The sequence below is a fragment of the Callorhinus ursinus genome, unplaced genomic scaffold (assembly GCF_003265705.2).
Source record: "Callorhinus ursinus isolate GAN/ISIS: 27379988/994484 unplaced genomic scaffold, GSC_fseal_2.0 scaffold12, whole genome shotgun sequence".
Classification (NCBI taxonomy): Eukaryota; Metazoa; Chordata; class Mammalia; order Carnivora; family Otariidae; genus Callorhinus; species Callorhinus ursinus.
In genome coordinates, this window is record NW_027397074.1 from 20,372,790 (window position 1) to 20,383,763 (window position 10,974).

At 40.4% G+C, this 10,974-nt stretch overlaps 1 protein-coding gene across 1 annotated transcript in view; it reads right to left on the reverse strand.

Annotated features, from left to right (window-relative positions):
• The window catches only part of CDK6 (cyclin dependent kinase 6), a 236,161-nt gene extending 225,419 nt beyond the window's left edge, over window positions 1–10,742 (reverse strand). Inside the window, exon 1 of the mRNA XM_025872880.2 lies at window positions 10,377–10,742. Coding sequence (XP_025728665.1) covers window positions 10,377–10,609 — 233 coding nt within the window. The 5' untranslated portion in view covers window positions 10,610–10,742. The remainder of the gene's footprint in view (window positions 1–10,376) is intronic.
• Between the last annotated feature and the right edge of the window lie 232 nt (window positions 10,743–10,974).

The following is a 10,974-nucleotide window of genomic DNA, read 5'->3' on the forward strand; positions in this document are numbered from 1 at the left end:
ACACATTAAAAGTGTGTGGTCCTTTCAGATCACAAGATACAGCTCCAGACTGTTCTCTATCTGCCCAAGGATGGATTCACCTTCTCAATTTTATCAACTAAGGCAGGGATAAAACTACCATTTTTCATCAACAATGACGCTACTCTTCACTAATTTCAAAAGTCCTGTTTTTCTAGGATTCAGAATTGGTACCACTGAGTCAACCATGCTTTTTTTTTTTTTAAGATTTTTTTTATTCGAGAGAGAGAGAGAGAGAGAGAGAGAGTGCGTGTGCGAGAACACAAGTGAGGAGGGGAGAGGCAGAGGAAGAGGGAGAAGCAGGCTCCCTGCCGAGCAGGGTCCCAATCCTAGGACCTTGGGATCATGACCTGAGCCGAAGGCAGATGCTTAACCTGAGCCACCCAGGCGCCCCTCAACCACGCTCTTATATGGTTCTCCCTGAGATGAATCCCATCATTCTGAGTTAGCTGACATTTAAAGGATAGAGAGTAATGCCTCTAATAAAGAGTTTTTCTCTTTGCAATACCAACCGGTTTAGCGGCATCAACAACCCCAATTTCTAGTCTAATGTACGAGTAGTAAGCTAAATTACCACTGATTAAATCCCATGGGCTTAAAATAATTTGTAATGACTAGCAGGATGTCACAACTTTTCATTTGTGTCTTAATGTGTAAAAAGTGTGTTATTTTAAAGAAAGGATGCTTTTCTTCCCAGATCTTTAAGGGGACTTCCATAATTTAAATACACTTCATTCATGATTAGCACTAGGAGTCCTTTCTAGCCTAATCTTTCAATCTGTCTCTTGGTTTCTAAGGGCTCAACAAGAAAACACCCCATTTTTACCCAAGGCTACTTAGTAACTTCCTTAAATGATTCTACATGGTTGGAATACAGACGACATTATCTAAAACTCCTAACTTGAAACCACTCAGATAGTTTCTTGGTTTACACTAAAGAGTTTTAAAAATGGGGGTTGCCTAGGTGGCTCAGTCGGTTGAGCATCTGACTCTTGATTTCGGTTCGGGTCATGATCTCAGGGTGTGAGATCAAGCCCTGAGATGGGCTCCATGCTTAGCGGGGCGTCAGCTTGAGATTCTCTCTCCATTTCCTCTGTCCCCACCCCCATCCCTGCTTTTCTCTCTCTCAAATAAATAAATCTTAAAAAAAAGTTTTAGGGGCGCCTTGAGTGGCTCAGTTAAGCATCCAACTCTTCACTTTGGATCATGATCTCAGGGTTGTGAGATTGAGCCCTGCGACAGATCTGCACTCAGCAGGGAGTCTGTTTGGGATTCTCTCTCTCTCCCTCTGCCCCTCCCCATCACATGCTCTCTCTCTCAAATAAATAATCTTAAGAAAAAAAAAAGAAATGCCAATGTGTAACATAAAAAGGAATAATTCTGTTTGAGATTTGAAATTTTTTATTTTTTTTAATGATTTTATTTATTTATTCGACAGAGAGAGACACAGCAAGAGAGGGGACACAAGCAGGGGCAGAGGGAGAGGGAGAAGCAGACTCCCCGCTGAGCAATAAGCCCAATGTGGGACTCAATCCCAGGACCCTGGGATGATGACCTGAGCTGAAGGCAGACGCTCAACAACTGAACCACCTGGTGCCCGATTTGAAATTTAAAAAGAAAGAAAGGGGCACCTGGCTGACTCAGCCCGAAGAGCGGGCGACTATTGATCTTGAGGTCATGAGTTCGAGCCCCATGTTGGGTATACAGATTACTTAAAAATAAAATCTTTAATAAAGAGAGAGAGTGAAAGAGAGAAAACAAGCAAAGAATCCGACTTCTCCTTAATCTGAATAGTGAAATACAAAAGAAATCATCAAACTCCCATCAGTTTTGACAGCATGTTCCTGGGAGCACTCTGTCCTCAGATCCTCCTACAATAATCCATTAATGAGAAAGATACAGCATTGGGTAAACTTGACACCAATTACCAATACCCAGATTAAAGATTGTATTTTACTACAATTAGTATAAATCCAATGTATGTCTTTTCAGAAATAACTAGCTCCATTCATACATTCACCCTGTGGGGTGAAAAAAATGAAAGTACATACTCCCAATCTGCAATACAGAGATTTGTGTACATGTTGGTTTCCTCCACAAAATTACAAACTTCTTGAGGGCAAGAATTCGTTTTGTTAATAACACCTTATATCTGCATAACATTTGATATTCATTTGATCACAGTAACTCTCTAAGGTCAAAAGAGTAGTAATAATTCCTGATTTTATGGTAGGAAACCCATAATGAAGAAACATAAGGAATTTACTCTAGGTCACTCAGCTAGTGGGTAGAGAAAGTCAGAATAGAAGCAAAGTATTCTGACTACTGTTCCACTGACTAGAACATTTTTAAAGCTTATGATGATGAAAAATTTCAAACACATATAAATGAAGAGAGAACAGTACAATGAACTACAGCTTTAACAATGATCAACTTGTTTCAGCTGGACTCTATTTTGAAACAGCTTCCAGATCTAATATCACTTTTTGGGTAAATATTTCAAGATGTAGGTCAATCATATTGAACAAAATGTTGAATATAACAGATAACCAATAAATACTTGTTTAGTGCTATTGATCTCACATATGCTTTCAGGCATTATTACCCAATTCTGACTAAAAAAATCAAATCTGAACTCCTAGACGGTACATTTCATTCATTTACTAATTCACAATATTTATTCTGGGCTACAAGATGCCAGTCACCATGCTAAGTGCTTGGGATACAGCAAACGGAATAAGAAAACTATCGTTCCTTCTTTCAGGGATCTTGCATTCAACTGTTCTGGATACGCACACATGTGTATGCGTGCGTGCACATACACACACCAACCACGTGTGTCTTGAGGAACTGGAATTAGTTCAACTGGAAGAATACTTCTTAACTAAACCTACCAGTTTGTCAAGGTGGAATCCAAATTCTCTGTACACAAATTATGAAATGGAGTGGAAGACTAAGTTTTAACAGAATTTCGAATCTTGATATTCTTTTAGAAACTATTAGGACGGTTTTGCTTAATTTTGCTCCTCCTGAGCTTTTCCTGTAAAGAAAGCTAACAATATTAAAATCAGTGGGGGGAAAAAACAAAATAATTCAAGCAATTGATTAAAATGTATTTAGAGTAACTTCCATTCTTATATTTAAAAATGTTCAAATCATTTTCAACTTTTACTGAATGTGTGCACATTTCCTAATGTTCATGTCTTCATTACAGTATATAAATCAAGGATAAGACTGTACAGTTAATGATGGGAATTACTTAAAAGTTTGAAACTCACTTCAATATAAGCTATATAGACTGGAGTAAAACAAAAATGAAATGCTCTCTTTTCAGTATTTCTTTATTATTCCCACGAAACCAAGTAAATATAATCCTATATACAGATCCATTTTTCCCTTTTTGAGAGTCCTTAGTTTTAACATTCATGTGATAGAAATAATCCATAGGGTCCCCTCCTTAATAACTGAACCTCTTTTCCATTATTTGTTCATTTATTCATTTTATTTCCACTGCATATAGGGTGCAAGTGGACATGACCACAAGATACTCTCTCCCTTAAGGAGCTTACAATTAGGGTGTGGAAAGCTAGAGGATCATAAGAGGGTGGTTGGAAGGGAAGATTAATAGTGTATCTTATATAATAGACATAATAATATTAAGGGGCAGACATATATGGAGTGTCACAAAGGAGGCCCAAAGATGTCAGGGTTCGACAGAAACAGAAATTTTATCCAAATGTAGGTATTAAGAAGGAGTAGAGCACACACAAAAAAGGTAGCATTAGGACTTGACTGAAGGATGGGTAGCATTTCAACAGGTAGAAACAGGAGTACAGGGAAGGGCACTGAGTGCATATTCTGAAATCAGCCCCAATTAAAGTTGCAGAGGTAGATGGCAGGGAGCAAAGTGAGGGTAAATGAAGTTGTCTGCATGCCTGTAGGATACACGGAGCAAATGCACAGGAAGAATACACGAAAATCCTTCCAGAGCCGACACTAGTATTGAAGACCAAAAAAATGGGTATTTGTATAATTTAAAAATGGACAGAAGTATTTGAAAGTTCTTACTAAATAGTTTCGGTGTGCACATGCATTGCAGTTAATACCCAATAATTTCCCAGTGTTTAGCTGGAGATACTTGCTAACGCTGTATGCAGCTCTGAAAGGATGAAAAGTTCTCACCTCAGGGGTATATAATTTAATTTATTCTACTTCATTCATTCAGAAAATATATACCGGGAAACTAATAGTTACAGACATTGTGTTATTTATAGATATAAAAGATACAATGCTGTGCTCAAGTCAGAATAAAACATACAGTCATTAAACTGAAAATAATTTTTACATCCCAAGGGAGTGTTTTCTGATATGCAATGACCACTAAATCATCCTGTCCTGCCGACACTGCCTATCAACCTGCATCTGAACCTTGGCCATCCTCAGTTTGTATCTACAATGCATACAACCGTGGAATGAAACACTTGACTAAAAAGTGAGATGACTGTTTTACACATTTACAAAACAATTCCTACACAGACCAGAGGGGGTTAGACTACGTTATATCTAAGATCCCTTTCAATTCAGGAATCTATACACTGTGATTCTAATTCTACTGCATTAAAATCCTTTAGGAAGGCCAGATAATAAGAATTAAAAATTAAAATGGCTACTTAAATGACAAAGCCAACAGTTGCTCAAATTTAGGTAGACTACTAAATGCTTAATAATTATCCTATCCCACATGGACCTCCAGGCCACTACTGCACACTCACAAAGATTCCTGCCACGTGCCTTAAGGTACTTTTACTTCACCTCTCAGTGGAGAGGTACATGTGCAGATGTTAAAACGAAATCAAGTATGGCAGCAAACTGGTGATATTCAAAACAACTGCCCAGGGTCTCTTATACAAAACTCCTCCCTCTGACTGCTGACCTACCTGCCCCAGCAGACTTAGCGTCCATAGCTCATCACACAAACGGTGACCTTTATGTAGACATGCTTGTTACCAACCACCACCAGTACCCACTTTCAATGGTGCCTCTTGGCCCTTGGACAAAGCCCAACACTAAGCACACCACCTTGTCCTATTACCAAACCTCCTGCATCCAGATTTCATTTCTGCCATGTTCTATTACACCAGAAACTCACAATTTCCTTCCTAGGAAGACAAGCTCATCTGAACCTCCTGACAAATACAACAACAGTGTGGTTAGTTCTTCAAGAAGCATTAGTACCATATTTGCTTATGTATCTAGAGGTTGTTATGCTGCCTAATTTTCAAGTATTATGATGTTTATTTCATTAGATGGGTAGTAGATACCAGAGCCACATTATGTAACAATTCATTCATCAGACAAGCATTTTGATTTCTCCTATTGTTTTGTCTAAAATGAATTCACTATTATTACTTAGGTATATTAATAACCTATATTATTTTTTAACTATAGTTGTTTATATGATCATAGTTATTACTCAAATTCTTAAAAGGCAGAATTTAAGGGATAATCATCACACTTTTTACAGACAAACTTCAGCAGGGCATACCACAGAATTCAGGAATTTCCTGAATTGATACATCATTTATTCCCAGCAAACCAGTACCTTTGTTTACATTTTTTCCAAACTAGAAATGTACTCACTTGTTTAACCTCTTCTATCAAACAAACAAAAATAGTTTTTTTTTTAATTGCTACTCAGATTTTAGAACAAGTTAACAACTTAAAAATTGCACTATGGACAAGTTCCTTGACCTCTGAACTTTATTTCTTTACCTATAACATAAAAGGGCTGAAAGACTTCCAAAGTCCTTCCGACTCTAATGCCCATGAATTTACAATGACACAATTTAAGTATTAGAGGTTTCAATGTGAAAGAACATTCCTAAGGAATCACTGATAGTGAGGCATTTAAAAAAACAATAACAGATAATTTATGTTTAACAAGAAATCTGTTTTCAGATATTCACTTGTCCATATGTTAAACATAGGGAAATACACCAAGAGATATTCAAGTTTATACAGATTTCCCTTCTATAAGCCATTTTCTCCTTAACAGAGAAATTCTAATAATTCCAGGATGGTAACAGTTATGTAAAAAGGATACAAGTGCAATGCCAACAATTCAGCATCACCAAGTTCTTCAGCAGGAACAAGGAATGGGCAGAACATAATTGTGAAAATGTTTATTTCTTAAAGAACCTTGATAAATTGGAAACTTTTCAAGGGACTCTTAAAGAATGAAGGGCCAAACATACTTCTAACATACTGAAACTTAAAAAAGGAAAATTAAACCCCTGTTTTTCCTGCTTTCACTAAAACAAGCCCCAATAGACATATTATTCACCCACAAAGTAACGCTTTTATTCAGAAGGATTCCCATGAACTAACCCACCTGAGGATTCAGCTTTATGCTGCATCAAATAATATGCCATGTTTCTTGCACCCTGTTAATGATTCAGTTTTCCTAGAGAAAAATCATATTATTATTTTCCTTTTGTGCCATGTTACTGAGCTCTTTAAAAAGAGAAACTTGGAAAACTCTCCTTGAATAATAATCACTGAGCTGCATGGATTTTTCTGTTGTTTTTTCTCAAAGCAGTGATTAAATACACCAACAATAATTTAACATATTTAGATATCATAAGTTTATCCACTGAAATGCCATTAGTTTTAGTTTCTGAACCAGTAATCGATTTGAATTACACTAATAAATTTAATGCCTGGGGACAACGCTGGTAGTGCTTACCAATCTCTGTAATGACACAATACTGTCACATATCAGGGTATGGTGATCATCTTATTCCTTCAAACACGGGGGCGAATTACTTGAGGGAAGTAGGCATGATTTACCCAAGTATCTTTCCCAGCACCTAACCCCACGGTTTTTAAACAGTAGGTCCTTCCTAAGTCCTTCTTAAATACATGGAACCCAAAAGTTCCTATCTATTAGTTCCATGTCAATATCATCCTGTAGACATCTATTTGTAGGTCTCTCCCCAATGCTTCAAAAAGCATTTGATTCTGATTAGTGTTTTGGTTATCTGTTACTTAATCAGCAAATTCCTGGGAACCAAATTATCATAAATATTAGTTGCTCTACACAACTAGTGAGGCTAAATACAGCACAACAAGCCCATGGAAATAAAGAGAAGTGAATTTTTAAAGAGAATAAAGAATAACTTATCTTATGACCAAGTTAAGTTCTAACAGTATGGAGACTTTTTCTGACTTGTTCACTGATGAATCCCCAGTACACAATAAGCCATCATTACCTATTTGGGGAATCAACAAACTGCTGATAGGACATATTATTTTATCTACCCATATACAGATTGAGTTCAGAAGGTAAAACAGAGAAGTCCTTTGTGGAGTACAGAAGCTCCAACACAGGTTCACACAGAAGTCTGATTCTGGCAAAGGCTCTAGGATTTGGGATTACCGTCTATAAAGTGAGATGACTATAAATTTACATCCTAGACATTGACTGGCTGATCAAGCCCGGGCCTGGGATACATCAAGCACAGGTAAACAAGAATTTCAAGTCATTACCCCTGTGCATAAAGGCAGTGCCAGTGCCAGCAATAACAAGTCAGCCTTTCTGGCATATCCATCAAAATTAAATCTTCAACTTTTGAAAAAACTAATATGTTTATTATGCTCCTTCAAGCTTAGAGGCTTAACTACCTGTGGAAAGGGCCTATAATTATGATCAATTACTTATGACTTGAAGGCACTTACAAAGACATCTGCCCTTTTAAGAAGCCTTTAAAGAACAGCCATAACATTGTAACATTGGTCCTATGGGGCACCAATAAGTCACAAGTATTAGGGGACGTCCAACTTTGACAACTCTCCCTTGGAAAGAAAAGAATTATTGTCACCTGTCCTTGATTGCTGACCCTGCCTGAACAAATATTAGCAATCTTCAAAATCCTGAATTCGTAGTCTAGTGAAGCAAGTCATGGGGACCAATGACAGCCCCAAGGCAGAGGTAGAAGAGAAGAAACAGGAAGGAAACAAAATGGAACAGAGATACATAGCTCGTGAAGATGACATCATCAATAATTTTCTCAAGAGTCACTGAATTTCATGCCATATGACTGATGGTCTTTTCTGACCATTATATTCAAGTAGTTTCTTGGTTTCAGAGCCTGTAATGTCTGGGTTTGAGAATGATTTGTTCTATAGAAAAGGTCAGGGGAACTGATGCTTACTGGAAACTTGTTTCGAGGTGAGGGCCCCACTAATCAGCATGAAACAAGTAATACTTGGACATTGGAAGCATTTTTAAATTTACAAAGTGCTCTCATCTACACTCTTTCAGCTTTTCCTCACAAATCCTAACAGGTAGGCATCATCATCACCACCTAATCTGTAAAAATAAGGTTTTAAAAAACTTTTAGGTAACTTCGTCTTGAATTTGTAAGTATAGTCTCCTGAAATTTCTCAGGACAAAATCCAAGTCATGGGTCAGTTAGAAATCTTTAAAGACAAACCAAATTAAGAGGATAAATCAAGAGAGTAAGAATGGATCAGCCAAAATCTACCAACACAATGGCAAAAACCATCCTGTTACAGGGATAGTGCTTTGTAAAAGATAGCGTTACACCGGGTGCCTCTATAACACCTCTAGGTTGGAAAGACAGTATTTTATTTACTTACACATAAGCGCCCTTAAATGGACACACTCCACGGGCAACAGACAAAATAAAACAAGAACTTGGATCCTAAAATTCTAGGGGTGGAATTTATCTTTTGGGAAGCACCTAGGTGATTCCTCCAGGAAGACAACTAAGTTAACACAGGACAAAATGTACTCTCCCCTTTCCCTCCAATATCACAAAGACTCACAGGAAGCGTTTCTCTTGGTTCTCAACAAAGAAAACATGCACAAAAGGTAATCTATTGCTGTTATGTATAATCCCATCTTCCTTAAAACACTCATTCTCCTGGCCCCCATTATCCTTTGCCCCCCTCTCTTTTACAGGCTAAAGCAGAGGTTTATAATGCGGGGTCCTGTTTTCATAGCCATTTACTACCTTATTTACGTATTTATGATTCTTTGCAGCCTTCCAGCCTCAGCCTAACTGGGTTGGGAACAAAGCACCACACAAATCACACAGGATAAGGGGAGACAAGTCAAAGCCTCCCAGGAAGATCTGGTAGACACTTGGGCTCCCTGAGTCTCTGGAGGTCTTGGTATTTCAAAGGTCAGTCTTGGGTCTCTTGACTTTGATGACTAATATTAAATTGTTTGACTTTTTACAAAAATATTTAGTTGTGCTTATTTACATAATTTCATCTACAGCGCACACAGTAGGTATGTATTTGAACAGAATCCCCAGATAGATGAGAGGACAGGAAGAACACCCCAAGACTTCCTTTCTCAAACACACGCTCCTAAGAATTGAGACAGGTAAAAATCACACCCTAATTTGTAGATGTTTCTGTGCATTCCTTTTCTACTTAAAACTACGCATATCTGTTTAGAAAAGAAAAGCATGACACACCACACAATGTCAACCACACAATGGGGAAATTCCAGGATCACTAAGAAAACACCATTATCCTAGTCACACACACTTTAGTTTAATTACTGGTTACCACACAGGAGAGGCTTTAAGAAATGCTGTCTCCCTAGCCACTTTCCACATCCCCTCCCGAAAGAGCAAAAGCAGAACGTTTAGAATCTAGAGATTCCACATCTTAGATTCACACACATCACTACTTTTGAGAAGTAGTCTGAAGACCATGTTAGCCTAGAGACATAAAGTAATATACACAAATAGGCAATATTCACGGAAGAAATTTTTTAGGCGACTCTGTTGGACACTTATTTACCATTATATAGCTTCAGTAAGAAAAACTGGACGTGACTGGCAATAACATTAAGTTGCTACTTTTTCGTAAAACTTTATTTATACGAGGCTCCACGAGGAAAGTTCTCATCCTACTAATTTTCACCGCATCCTGCCACTTCTCTTATTCTCATCCTCTCAAAAATTCCCCAGTGGCCAGGGAAAATATGGGGGGGCTGGCAGGGCACGTCTCAGGTTGGCTTACTCCCTAAAAGGCACCCAACTTCCTGGGCCCCCGACCCCCTTTCATGGACAGCAGGGAGAAATCACAACTTGCACCGCGGCGGGGAAGCCTGCGCAGGTCACATTGCCTGACTCGTCTTTCTGCTCGCTGTCTGGCAAGGTCGCCAGCTCTGGCTTGCAGCTCTGTCGACAAAACTGACTCTCACCCCGTAAGGGCAACGGGCCATGCCTCCCCGGCCGCCCTCCCGCCTCAAGGATCCCCGGCCCTCCCCGGGCACGCGCGGCCTCCGACGGCGCGGGCGCCGCTCCCCGGCTCACCTGACCACGTTGGGGTGCTCGAAGGTCTCCAGGTGCCTCAGCACCGCCACCTCGCGGATGGTAGAGAGCGGCATGCCCTCCTCGCCCGTCTGCACCCGCACGCGTTTCAGTGCCACGAAACGGCCTCCGTTCTTCAGGTCCCGGGCCTTGAACACCTTCCCATAGGCGCCCTCCCCGATCTCCGCCACGCACTCGTACTGCTGGTCCGCGCGGCTCAGGCCGTCCTTCTCCATGCCGCCCGGACGCCGCCCGGCGCGGCACCGCTGGGGCGGACAGGGGGCGCGCTCGGCTCGCTCGCAGCCGCCGCTCGCCTCTTCCCGGACTCCCCGGCCCGCTCCCTCGCGCCCCGGAGCTCGGTCTCGCTCTCCCTCGCCCCCGCCGACTACCGCGCTCCGGCGCTCGGGTTCTCGCGGCCGCTGGGGCTGGATAGAGAGACCTCCCCGCGGGCGGGCGCAAGCCCGGTGCCGCCGCGAAACTCCGCCTGCCGAGTCGCCAAGGAGCTAGCCGATCCCTCCTCTTCCCTCCCCGAAGCGCAGTCCTCTGCACAGACACCGAAGCGATTACATAGTCTCTGCCCCAGCGCGTCTCAGTCCACAAT